Raw genomic sequence first — 14,240 nt, 5'->3', positions numbered from 1 at the left:
GGGTGGCTTACAAACAAGACGGTATTAAAAATACAATGCACTGTAATTAAAATCGACAATATGCAATTATAGTCGGGATGAGCAAGGTGGATTAATTTGCTTCCATGATTGTTCTGGGATTCTTACAATTTGGATGAAAGAAAAGCTGCTGGATCAGGCCAAAGATCCATGCAGTCCAGCATCCTGTTTCCACAGTGGCTAATCGGATGCTCACGAGAATTCAGTCCTGAGTGCAACAGTGACCTTCCCACTTGTGATAGGCATACTGCCTCTGGCTAACAGTGGGAGTGGGACATAGCCAGTGTTGATGTTAGCCATTGGTAGTTTGATCCTCCAATGAATTTTTCTAATCCTCCCTTTAAGTTATCCATGTGGGTGATCATCATGGTTAATTCTATCCCAGTCTTAATCTGGTCAGTAATTCCATTTCTAGAATGTAGCTAGCAGAATTCTTCATATGTGCCATTTAAGTGTTAGTAAGTTTTTAATTTCAGTTTAAAAATGCAATTGTGCAGTCATGTCCTTCTGCCACTTCAGCTTCCGTCATAGTTTTAGTTTGGTGGGGGTGGTGAAAGCTTTGCATGGAGGGGTATAGCTTTCCATGAAATCGGAAATAAATAAAAGTTTTGAAAGAACAGCATCGTCTATTACTTCAGTTTTAATTTGAAAATCCCCGCTGTCACCATTGTGCTCCTTTGCAAATTAAAACAACAAGAAACAGATGTGGAAATTACTTGTGGCGAGAATGAACTGCTAGGTTTAAAACACAGACAAAAAAAACCACCCCTTCTTTCAAAATTTAGCTGTTCACTTTTCCTCCAGAATAATGCTTCTCTAGAATCCCAACTGTATCCCACCTCACCAAGATCTGATCATGCACATAAACACTAAACTGTGGTTTGGTGCAGGGGAAGTTAGCATGGTGCTAGAAGCGGTTGGACCCCAACTGATCTGGACAACATTTTAGAAGCAGAAAACTGAAAAAACAAAACAAAGACCCTCCCCCTCTCATAACATTAGAACTTGTGGACATCCACTGAAGTTGAATGCTCAGAGATTCAGGACAAATGAAAGGAAAGTACTTCTTCATTCAGTGCATAGTTAAACTTATGGAACTTGCTTGCACAGTGTTGGCCAACACCCTAAGGTAAAGGTAAAGGGACCATTAGGTCCAGTCGTGACCGACTCTGGGGTTGCGGTGCTCATCTCGCTTTATTGGCCAAGGGAGCTGGCGTACAGCTTCCGGGTCATGTGGCCAGCATGTCTCAGCCGCTTCTGGTGAACCAGAGCAGCACACGGAAACGCCATTTACCTTCCCACCGGAGCGGTACCTATTTATCTACTTGCACTTTGATATGTTTTCGAACTGCTTGGTTGGCAGGAGCAGGGACCAAGCAGCAGGAGCTCACCCCATCGTGGGGATTCAAACCGCCGACCTTCTGATCGGCAAGTCCTAGGCTCTGTGGTTTAACCCACAGCGCCACCCATGTCCCTTTTGGCCAACACCCTAGATAGCTCTAAAAGAGAATTCGACAAACTCATGGAGGAGAGGGTTACCAATGGCTACTAGCTGTGAAGGCTGTGTTCTGCCCCAAAAGTTGGAAGCAGCAATGCTTCTGAATACCAGTTGATGAGAACCACAGTAGAGGAGGGAGCTTTTGTGCTCACCTCCTGCTTGTGGGTTTTCCACAGGCATCTGGTTGGCCACATTGAGAACAAAATGCTGGACCCTTGGCCTGAACCAGCAGGCTCTTCCTATGTTCTTAATCTCATACAGAATCCAGTTACTGTCCCTGCTTCATTGTCACAGCTGCTTCAATAACTGAGGGACGATGCCTTCTTGGGAGCTTCTGCACTGCCCCCAAAGGTCCTCCTATCACAAGAAAAGCCATGGTTCTGAAACATATAGGGCAGTTAACCAGATGGTCAGAGGTGGTGGTGGGTCATGGTTGGAATTGAGCAAGCAAGATGGAAGGACAAGCATATTAATACCATTGATGTTTATAGTCTGCCAGAGATGCAGAGAACACTCAGTAACTTGTATTGATGAGGTCATAGCCTCAGGTCCTCTGTGCTCATGTCCTGCAGCACTTCCATACCTCAGCCTTGTTCCTGTGTGGTGCTTTGACCTTGCTTTTGACCTTTGGTATTTTTTAAACATTTGCTATAATACCTTTAGCTTATCCCAGAGCAGAACAGGCATTGATTGTGTCCTGCTATCTCACCCGCTTTGGGCAACTGCTCACCTCTGCTCCGGCGACCATGACCTCAGCCGGCTGTCAGCAGCTTGCTTGACCAGGCGCCCTGGAATAAAACCCCCATGCTTGATATTCATCTCACTATTCAGCTCTGAGAACAGTTTAGGGTCTTGTTGCCCTGCTCATGCTGGATCGTGCCCAAAGGGCCTTAGCACAGCTCTCTGATCACCATCCGCAAATCAATATGGGCTCCCTTCTTAAATGTGATAGTTGGAATGCCTTCGGATACATCTTGAGAGTTCGAACCAAGTTCAGGTCTCGGTTTCCCCATGTGCCACTCTGATTAGTTAACGCTTGTTAGGCTGTGTCTCCATTTCCCACACTTCAGCATTTGTGCAAGTGTTTGCGGAGGCGTGCTTCCAAAGTATCTGTGATTCACAACAATTGAAAGTGATCATGTTGATAACATCTTTCAAAGTGATAGTATTCATTATTCCCATTAATATTCTCATTAATGATTCTTGTGAATAATAGGGAGTTGACTCAGCAAGCTCATATCCCCCCCCCCGCCACCAAGCAGGTTTTGTATGCATATTTTTGATTATCTTTCTTTCCCTCATTCCCCTATTTCTTCCCCCCCATTCCCAATTAAAGCAGAATGCTTGAGGAAGTCGGTCTTTGTGATGCAGTCTTTAAGATGCAGGCTAACCTTCTGGGCTAGGGAGTGGTTCAGAATTTAGTCATCCACTGGCTTTCACACTTCTTGAGTATCCCGTTACAGTTCTTGGCTAATCCCCCCTCCCCACAACTAAAGTGTCTTTTATACCACCACCACCACCACCACCAAACAACAACAACAACTTACCTGCCCTGCAGCTTAAGGTCCTGGGACAGGTTACAACAATTAAAACAGGAAATCTGTTGTGCTAGTGGGAAAACAGTGTTGCATGCAGCTTCAGAATTTGCTTCCACCAATTCCTGGTTTGTCATTAAGTGTAAAACAGGAGTTATGGTTCAAAATAAACTCTGGTCCAGGGGTGGGGAACCTCTGGCCCACAGGCCAATCTTCACCCCACAGGGGGTCCCCTTTGCCTTTCAAAGCCATTTTCCTCAAACCACTCCCAGCTGTCAATCAGCAGACATCACTTAGAATGTCAGCTGATGGGCTGGGAGGGTGGGACTCAATTTCCTAATATTGTGGGTTCCCAGTAGGGTTTAACCCCTGCATAACAGCTGACAGTGGGTGGTTAAATCTTGATCTGTTTAGCTGAGCATGCCTGTTCCCTCTTTGGAACAGAGATGCACAGAAAAAAGTAAGCTGCAGAAAAACAGGGGGTCTTCTTGCTTTTGCTGCATGCTGCTGCTCCATTGGAATAGGTGCCTGCAACAAAAACAAGCAGGTCCAGTTTTTCCCCTGCATCACTGCATAAAGAAGCGTACTTCCCAGAGGGAGGAAGAAAAGAACTGTGGAAGGTGCTCTTTTAGATACTCAGGTTCCAAGCCATTTATGGCTTTATATGCTAAGATCTTGGACTGGATCTAGTAACTCTCTGCCAGCCAAGGTGGTGCTTTCAGGACTGGTGGCTCATGGTCCCATTGGGCTTTCTTGCTTACCAGCCTAGTAGTCACTTTTTGCACTAGCATCAAGGGCAGCTGATCTACTAAAGGGCTTGGATGCAGAGCATCACTGTCTCACAGTGTCTTTATCTGCTTCCCTGTATCCACCCGCCTGCCTACAAGTGCTTCTCTTTATATGTCAGGATGTTAGCTTCTTGGAACTTGGATGGCGCCTTTGATTCCTAGGAACATTATTCAGCTCCAGGCTTCCTTGGTCTGTTGCGCACCAGCAGGTATAGCAACGTGCCCCTCTAAATCTTACTTTATTTGTTAATTTATGCCTTTTCAGAGCACCTACATTAACTAGGTGCGGTACACAAACAAAAACAAGACAACAGGCCCTGCCCGCCAGGCTTACACTCTAAACGGCAAGACAGGGAAGTGAAAGGAGGGAGCATAAAGCAGTGAATTGTTCACAAGCATCACAGCTGGTGCAATACATTCTGCTGCCTGAGGCAGGACATCAAAAGAGTGTTCCCACCCACAGACACATTCCAAGTCGAAGTGCATAATACATAAGACTAAGCAAGTTATTTTAGCACCTGAGGGGGAAAACCCCACAAGAGTCTCCTACTAGGAGTGAAAATCCCATGAGTGGCAGGCACTAGGATTCAGATTCCTCTTCCGCAGGTGATGGAGGCAACGACTGCAAATCTGAATGGGCGGGTATGCAAAAGCACGGCTACAAGATGAACTTGTGTGGTCAGTGCCCCCCATCCCCACAGCTCAAGGATGTGATACCGCCATCCCCTGGCTTCAAGGACTCGCCTGTTCAAGATCCTGGAAGATCTTAGGCTGCACTGCTCTGTTGCAGTAGGAGATTGCTAGAGACTGCTGAGCCCCTTCAAGTAGAGCAGAATTTTGCAGCATGGGTGGTGTTAAGAATTAGGCTGCACCTGGTAATGCTACTATAAAAGGGCTTTATTGCAGCTTACTTGTTCCTGGAACAACTTCAGATCTTAGTGTTTTTCAGAGCACAGCTTGTATCCAGCCTGGTGTTGTGTTCAGTCTGAACCTCATCTTACATTCCAGTCGAGCCTCCCCAAACCTCATTGGAGGACAACAAATAGCAATCGTAACATAACAGAGTTGGAAGGGACCTTAAGAATCATCTAGCACAACCCCTGCAACACAGGAATAACAGCTATGTTATCTCTATCTATCTATCTATCTATCTATCTATCTATCTATCTATCTATCTAAATTTGTATAAGGAATCTCTGTGAGACGGCCGTTCAATCTCTGTTGAAAAGCCTTCTGTGAAGGAGAGTCCACCATCTTCCGAGGCAGTCCATTCCACCACTGAAAAGCTCTTGCAGTCAATTTTTTTTATTCTAAAGCTTAGTTGGAATTTCCTTTCTTGCCATTTGACTCCACCTGTTTGGGTCCTATCTTTTGATGTAGCAGAAGGCAAGCTTACTCCATCTTCCATGTGACAGTACTTCAGATATTTGGATGGAGAAGAATCAGCTTTAGTTGTATGTATGTAAACTATGTAAACTATACATGTAAACTATGTAATTTAGTGATTCCAACTCAATTGAGCTTCGTTTGCCAGTACAGTTGCTGCTGCTGATACTCTTTGCAATGATGGGGAGGGGAGGGGGGCGGCATTAGAAAAAGAAAGAAAGAAGCTGTGCACCTGCCATGGCTAAAGGTGAGCCCCACCCTCTAAAAAACTGTTGAGGTGTTAATCTTCACTGCCATTTGTGCACAATTCTGCCAAAAACAGCTTGGTCAGAACTAGGCATGCTCAGTGAGACACAGGACTTCCTTAGGAAAGAGGAAGAGACAAAGGAAATGGAATGGAGCAGCCTGAAAAAGGGAATGGCTGGCTGGCTGGAATGCTAAACAGGAGCATTAGGAAAGAAATTACATTTAATTTGCATTGGGGGGGCTAATTTTCCTAATTTGCACTTTCAGAGACACTATATGAGCTGAAACACGGCCATCCTTCAAAATTCAGTTCTCTGAATTTTGCAGTTCAGTTCCCCAGCCAAGTAATTTGTGTAAAACTGCTTCTGCTAGGGTAATGTGTTCATATAAATGCCCATTTTAGTGCAAATAGCACACAGAAATGCATTGTGTTTGGCAATATTGCTTTACAAAACTGCGTACATTAGGCAGAATTGCAGACAGAACTATGTATATCAGGGGAAATTTGCACTATAATTTTGATTATTTTCACGAGGACATTCAAAAAAAATTCTTAAATTTCTGATTAGGAAATTTGGAGAATGGAACTTAAGAATAGAAAAATTAAAAATTGAGAGAAACTGAAGTTGACGGATTCACCCGTCTCTGAGTACAATATTTGTTCTGGGTTCCACTTGGGCTCCCTGCTTTGATGCCAGGAATCTGAATTTATCATTCGTTATTGAGATAAACAACCTTTGTATTTCACAGTGGCAATGAAGCCAGACTCCTTATGAAAGCAGACAACTGCTATTGGTGTCACTTATGATAACTAATTGAGCCTCTCCTCAATGACTCTGTCAAGTGTGCGTCCCTTTCAAGAGCCTGATGCTGAACTCGTTGAAAAGGCAAGGGCTTCTGTCCTTATTACGTTTGTTATTTGGAGCTTGCTGGAAAGCCCCCTTCTCCTTGCAGAGCAGAGCTAATCAATTTTCCCTCCGTGCCGTTGCCTAATGAGTCCACATCAAAGGCAAAAGTCTGATGAGGAATGAGAAAAACAGAAGACTGCTGAGAGGATTTATGGATCCCAGGGAGAACATGATTCATGCCCCTTCTACTAATTCTGAATCAATCAGTGTTGTTCCTAGTCATCTATCCTAGCTCTAGGAACCTAGAAACACAAGCGGCTGCTTTTTACTGAGTTATGCCATTGGTCCATCTAGCTGAGCATTGTCTACTTGATGAATGGGGAACCTGTGGCCCTCCAGATCCTGACAGACTACAACTGCCATTATTCCTGGCCATTGGCTGTGCTGGCTGGGACTGATGGGAGTTGGAGTTCAACAGCGTCTGGAGAGCCACGGGTTCCCCATTCCTCATCTACAATAACTGGCAACAGCTTCCCGAGGTTTCAGGGAAGAATGTTTCCCAGTCCTACATAGAGATGCCAGAGAGTGAACTGGGACCTTTCTGCATGCAAGACATTTGCCTTTCCCCTGATGCCTGTGCACATCCCCAGACCTTTTTATAAAAACTTAAGCGATGTCTGGAATCTATGATATTCCCCCTGAACTTACGGTTTTTCTGGGAGCTTCGGTTGTGGTGATGTATTGGTAACGAGCAATTTCTACTGGAGAACTAATGGGCAAATTTCCCTCTGGACCTCAATCTCTGCAGTCCTACATGCATTGGCAGGTCTTGTAGTGTGTTGTTGCTATGATCTGTCTAATCAGTGGCGACTGGTGTCCATTGTGACTTGTAGGGCAGAAGACAGGGAGCCCAACAGTAGGGGGAGCCAGAGCCAATGCCTGATAGAGACAACAAAGCCTAGTTTTGTCCCCATCTTCCTCTCTTCTGTTGTGGTCGGCATTTGGCACTGAGGTCTGGGCAGGGGGATGGAGTGCTCTCAGACCAAATGCTCCTCCAATATCATTCACAGTTCAAAACCCCCAGCCTCCGGTTCGACCTGGCTGCTTGCAGCCTTTCTCTCCTCTCTTCTTGACTTGCTGCTACTCCCACTCCTGACCCCTCCCTGCTCTTGACCTTGACGCCTGCCGATCATCCCTCCAACATGGCTCCACCGCCCTCCTCCTCTGACAAAGCTCCACCACCTTCTGTTGCTCCTCAGTCCTTACATAACCCCTCTGCCAAACATCCACCCAGGGAAGTTGGGTTGACAAGGGTGCCCAGCTCTTCTACACCTTAAGTTGCCATCCCAATATTGGGTACATATTGTGCCTAATGGATTACAGTTGTGGGGGTAATGCGCCCCTTGTCTGTTGCTTGTCTGCCCACCTGCGAGCAGCTGTAAAGAGTGGAGTCAGGATTTCCCCACCTGCATTCAGCTGTCAGTGGAGTTGCGCTGTTGTCCACATGCTGCCAGACCCTCAACTGGTGTTGCTCCTCTCTCCTTGCCTGCTGATGTGCTTGAGGTGACAGTGGTGGTGGGGAAGGAGGCACTGGGGGCTCTCCTCTGATCTGATCAGCTTCTGCCGGTGGCTACTCCTTTTGCTCAGTGTTAGATCTCCAGACTCCACTAGTCTTCTCCACTAGCCTTTTCCAATCATCGTGAGACACTGTGATTCCAGTGCTGAGTGCTCCTCCCTGTTCCTCTTGCTCACCTCTGTGTTTATTGCTCAGGGAGCCGCACGACAGTCCCCCAGCTCCTGCTGGGGACTTCCCAACATCCTCCTCCTTGGACCAGGCATGGGGCATGGGGTGCCCCACGACACCTGCTGAAATGTAACAGGCAGTGTCATCCCTTGAATAAGCAAGAAGATAGGCAGGTGGGAGCTGGCTGAGGGCTGAGTAAGGTTGCTGGGGCAGTGTCCCACCTGCCCTAGTAAACCAGACTCCACTCTTTCTAACATATTGGCAGACTTGTACTGCATGTGATTTCCTTATTCAAAATATTTTAATTCCATATTTTGTCATAAGGTCCTTGATGTTCAGGGACAGATTAAAGCACGCCGAAGCCCTAAGCTGTCATGTTAAAACGCTGCATAGCATCACCCCCCCCAACCCCCCCAAACAAAACGTTTAGTATTCCAACAGAAAGGACAACGAAAATAGAAATGATTGTATTTCATATTTGCATATATACTGGCACATAGGCAATGATGCAATTAAAAACTAACAATCCAACTTAAACAGAGAATGCTTGTCTCAGAGTCTCCCTGTTTCCCCTTTCTTTAACCAATTATGTAAAACTTGCAATTTATTTTTCTTTAACATGCATTTAGAGGCCCCACAAAATTTGAGGCCCTAAGCTGTAACATACTTAGTTTGTGCATAAATCAGGCACTGCTGAGGAATGGCTACTGGCTGGAATCCCAGTTAGAACTCACATCGCATATGTTGCTAAACACCTGCACTGCTTGCCAGCAGGGTTGCCAAGTCAGGAGTATCCCAGACCCTTAGATTTCAGGGTCCAAGCCAGAGACCTAGAGGCAGCCCCTGGTGATGACATGGGATACCCCCCTGTAGTATAGTGCTGGAGCTTTCAGTGCCACCACACTCTTCTATTTTGCCAATGTGCATGCGGGCTCCACTGATAAAATGCACTCTTGATACTTGCATTGAGACTGTTGTTTACCAAAGCTCTGGTGCGCTTGTGCAGTGACTGAAAAAACCACTCGAAAGCAAACCTGATGTAAAAAGGCAGGGACTTGGGGAGGCCAGGTTGAAATCCTCACTTGGGCCATGTCAGTACATTTACAGCAGCACTGTAGCACTATAAACAGTCATGGCTGCCACCAAAGAATCCTTGGAATTTACCGTATTTTTCGCTCTATAACACGCACCCGACCATAACACGCACATAGTTTTTAGAGGAGGAAAACAAGAAAAAAAAATATTCTAAACGAAACAGCGGATGTATGATTTTTGTGGTTCATGCTATGGCCACAGACATGTGGTGAGTTTGGGGTAGCCCAATGCAAAAATCCTGAGGATCCATGTGGATCCATGCTTTGTAACCACATTTTTGCACCACTGCAGCCCCAGGCAACAGTGGGTGCATGATTTTTTTGGTGCAAGCTGTAGCCATGGACATGCTATGTGATCTGATGGTGAATTTGGGGTGACCCAGTGCAAAAATCCTGAGGATCCATGTGGATCCGTGCTTTGTAACCATGTTTTAAGTGGGGAGGGAAGAAAAAGCACCCAAGGGACAAGGAACACGCGTGGGGTGGGTGGGGAAGGATGCTGTTAATAATGCAGAAGAGGGGTATAAGAGGAGAAGGCTCCTCTCCTCTCCCGCTTTGCTGTGTCAAAGCGAGCCACAGAGGAGGGAAGGAAGGGGAACCATGGATCCTCTGCTCACAACTGCAGCAGATCCCCCTGCCATCCATAGGCATTCGCTCCATAACACGCACAGACATTTCCCCTTACTTTCTAGGAGGAAAAAAGTGAGTGTTATGGTGCAAAAAATACGGTAGTTAAGGGTGCTGAGAGTTGTTAGGAGACCCTTATTCCCCCACAGAGAGCTACAATTTCCAGAGTGGTTTAATAGTGAATCCCTCCTCACAGAGAACATTTGAGAATTCCCTTTTCTCTATTTTGCTAAAAGAAAGTCACATTAAAAATTAAAAATCAGCATACCTTAGCTCAACAACTTTGGGCAATTTCTGTTGCGGTCCCAAAAAATAGGGGTTGTCTTATACATGGGGGGTGTCTTATACACGGAAAAATGTGGTACATACCAAAGCCTGAAAGAGAATAGCTTGGGGGACCACCAGATATCCACTGGGAGGGAATTCTGCAACTGGGTTGCTGCCACTGAGAAGACCCTGCTTGGTGTCATCACCTTGTAGGCCGTCCTTGTTTGAGGGGACCATGGACAGGGCCTCACCTGCTGATCTCAAAGCCTGAGCCAGTAGATATTAGGGAAGGCACTCCTTTTAGTACTTGGGTCCCAAGCCATTCAGGGCTTTGTACATGAGTACTATCACCTTCAAATGGACCCAGTAACCTTCAGGCGAACAGTGCAGTACTTTATGGATTGGTGGCGCATCTCATCGCTCCACATAAGAACCTGGCAGCAGCATTCTGCAGCAGCTGTGGCTTCTGGACCATCTCCAAGGGAAGCCCCATGCAGAGCACATTGCAGTAGTCCATTTGGGAGGTTATCAGAGACTAGATCGCTGAAGTCAGGCTGTCTCAGCCTATCTGTAGCTGGCAAATCAGTTCTCACCACTGAGGTCTTTTAGGCCTCGAGTGATAGTTTGGGATTGAGAGGTAACTTCAGAGTACATACCTGTTTCTTCAAGGGGAGCACTACCATGTTCAGAACAGGCCATCTACCAAATATACAGACCCAGGAGCTACCTGCCCACAGTGTCTCTGTCTCTTCAAGATTCAGGGCCCTGACTCTGGAAGTCTCTCCCCTTAAAGTCTTGCTGGGCAGCAAGTCATTATATTTAAAGTCCCTGTCGAAAACCTTTACTTCCCCCCAGGTCATTTAGACTTCTGTTCTTAGCTTGGATTTTAGCTGGCCAGGTTATTGTTGTTGTGTTTGGTTTATAAGCCTTGTGAATTCAAAGGTGTGGGTTTTTGTTTTTTTTAATCTGCCTTGGAAGCTGCTCTTTAGAATGGCTTTAAACAAAAACTAAAAACCAGCTATCAAATCCTTAAACCAACCAACAAAACATCATACGCATTGCAAAGATGGCATTTAAATCAACAAGAGAGGCTTGTAAATCACCATCTAAAGAGCTCAAGAGGTTCTCTTGGATTTTCAGAGCACATTCAGACACATTCCGATTCCTACAAAACAACTTCGGAATACAGAGATAAAATCCAGTGGGACACCATTTCCATTTTAACAACTGCAACAACAACCCAAAATCATGATAGAAATGGTAATTTTATTGAAATGTATCCCCACTTATATGTTGCCACCGCAGTGTAAATTCAGGCTCTATGTGGACAACTAAAATACCTTTAAAATAACAGCTATAGAAAAACAACCCTCATAAAATTGATAGATTTTTATCATTATAGGAGAGAAAAGAGACAGAGCGGTTAGATTGATTGGTCCGGGTAAGCTGCCAAAGACCTGAGAGGGATGCTATGGCTGCATTTTGCTTCGTCTGGTATTTCACCTCGCACTGTCTCTTCCAATGATGTTTATGAAAAATTCCAAATATTTAACCAGAAGGAAGTGCCCTGCAGACACAGGGGAGCTGTCGTTGCCTGAAATATTGCGAGAGTTTGCTCGTCCGGTGTTGCTTTCATTCTGCCTTAGACACTGCTGAAAACCAACAGCTTGAAATGGCTATAAAATAGCAGAGGTGGATTTATGGGACACTGGGTGCAAAGCCTTGGGGGCGCCACAACTATGATGTAGAATGGAATGGTGAGAGGCGGGGGCGGCGCTGAATTTTGCCATCACACAGGGCACTGCTGAAATTGGAGGCCCCAAGGTTGGCCACTGGGAATAGAGATGGTCAGAGGCATCGAAACGATATGTGCTTCTGCAGTTGGTGTGGGTTGTTTTCTTACAGCAGCCACGTTTGTTTTCTCATTCACAGAATCCTGTGTGTACAGGCCAGGCCCAACCACGAGGCAAGGTGAAGCAGCTGCCTCAGGAAGCAGGCCCTTGAGGAAGTGCCCACGTGGGCATGTTACCTGTGCTGCCACCTACACCGCTGGCAGAGAATTGGCGCTAGCGACACCTCACCCAAAATCAGCACTGATGCTGGTGCTAATTCTCTGCTAGTGATGGGAGCAGTGGGACAGGCAGAGGGGCTGGCTGCCACTCTGTGGATAAGACACCTCCCTAGATTGAAGTGTCTCTCTAAAGCACTCTGGCTTCTTTTGCAGGAGCAGCCTTTGCCACAGAAAATCCTGTCAGGAGGCTCTTTGCCAACAATTAAAAATACCGTATTTTTCACTTTATAAGATGCACCAGACTACAAGACGCACCTAGTTTTTGGAGGAGGAAAACAAGAAAAAAAAATTCTGAATCTCAGAAGCCAGAACAGCAAGTGGGATCGCTACGCAGTGAAAGCAGCAATTCCTCTTGCTGTTCTGGCTTCTGGGATAGCTGCGCAGCCTGCATTCGCTCCATAAGATGCACACACATTTCCCCTTACTTTTTAGGAGGGGAAAAGTGAGTCTTATAGAGCAAAAAATACGGTAATCAGAAAACAATGCCTATAGAGATGCGGAAAGATGTCTACTAAAAAGAGAAGGTTTTGGAATTAGAAATGTGAGGGATTGAGCTTGAGACGCCATTCATGCAAAGCAGACATTCTGTTCCTGGGCTATGGCTCTGCCCCTGTTGTCTGCCAGTGACTGGCTTCCCAGGATCTGTGGTGTTTTCTCGTGCCATCGATTCATTCACTTCTCCCTCTGTTTTCTCTGGCAGAACCCATGAGGGCTCCCAAGGGCCTCGCGTTTGCCGAGATCCAGTCCAGACAGCTGACCCTTCAGTGGGAACCTCTGGGCTACAACCTGACGCGATGTCACACTTACACCGTCACGCTCTGCTATCGCTACGCTGTAGGCACTGGCCACAACCAGACGTTCCGGGAGTGCGTGAAGATGGAGCGCAATGCCAACCGCTACACCATCAAGAACCTCCTCCCCTACAAAAACATCCACGTCAAGCTTATCCTCTCCAACCCCGAGGGGCGGAAAGAAGGGAAAGAGATGATATTTCAGACAGATGAAGATGGTGAGTCTTGTATCTTCTGTGGGTGGGCAGGGGAGAGAGATTTGTCCTCGAGGATCCAGAAACTGTTTTCAGTAAGGGACACAAAGGAGAACAGCTTATCAGATGTCATTTCCAATTCCCATCAGCCTCACCCAGAATGGCCAGTGATCAAGGGTGAAGGGAGCTGTAGTCCTAGAATATCTGAATGACTACAGTTCCCCTCCATCCTTTAGTTAAACCATGGGAAGGGGAATAAACATAAGACCCACCCATTAACACCCCCAAGCACATCAGCTTTGCCTACTCAGTTTTTGACCTTCCCATGTTGAGCAGAAAAGACCTACGGGGTGTGGTGGGACTTTTACCCAAGTTTCCTTGAATGCAAGCAGAACTCTCCCTTTAAATTTCCTCTGCTCAACATGGGAAGGTTGGGGACTTAGTGGGTGCAGCCATGGATGTTGTGGGCAGGGCTAGCAGCTGTGGCCCTGTGCTTCCTACACTGGAGGAGATTTCCTGTTGAGGAATGATGGCCAAGTAGAGCTTAAGGAAGAGAGGGCTGGATGGAAGCATGCCTGGAGGTGTGTACAGCTCCTGAAGCAACCTCAATGCCATCAGATGGATAAACATGAGTTTATTGCTAAGCAGAAGGAGGCTCATCCCTCTTAAGAGCAACTTCTCCATCATTTTGGGAAAGCAATGTTTCAGCACCAATCTCCTAACTGATGGATGGCATTAATGGTGTTGTTGTGAGCCACCTCTAACATAGTAGATGGAACATGGTATAAATATTTTGAAGGAAGGGGAAATGCAATAGAATGGAAGGCTGGGAGAGAGGAAGGGAGGGAAGGAAGAAAAAGGTATGCAAGAGGTACTGCAAAGTAAATGGGAATTTTTGTATGTTCAGTTTTCAGAGTTGGGTGGTTTTTGTCCAAGCGTCAGACTTGTATGTGGACTTTAAACTCGGGATGAAGAACCTGAGGCCCTCCCAGATGTTGCTGGACCCCAACTCCCATCAGCTCCAGTTAGCATTACGTGGGATGATGGGAGTTGTAGTCAACCTCTGGAGAGCCACAGAACCTTCATCCCTGTTTTAAAACATCAGTTCTATATTGCATGTGTCTGCATTTAGC

The 14,240-nt window shown here is 46.2% G+C and overlaps 1 protein-coding gene across 7 annotated transcripts in view; it reads left to right on the top strand.

Annotated features, from left to right (window-relative positions):
• Positions 1–14,240, top strand: part of PTPRU (protein tyrosine phosphatase receptor type U) — a 381,886-nt gene that overhangs the window by 211,088 nt on the left and 156,558 nt on the right. For all 7 annotated transcript variants that reach the window (XM_082231472.1, XM_082231471.1, XM_082231470.1 and 4 more), the window contains exon 8: positions 12,823–13,131. In XM_082231472.1, coding sequence (XP_082087598.1) covers positions 12,823–13,131 — 309 coding nt within the window. The remainder of the gene's footprint in view (positions 1–12,822; positions 13,132–14,240) is intronic.

The sequence above is a fragment of the Podarcis vaucheri genome (assembly GCF_965113315.1).
Source record: "Podarcis vaucheri genome assembly, chromosome: 7".
NCBI lineage: Eukaryota > Metazoa > Chordata > Lepidosauria > Squamata > Lacertidae > Podarcis > Podarcis vaucheri.
Note: the sequence above shows the minus strand (reverse complement) of the source record. Positions and strands in the feature narration are given on the sequence as shown.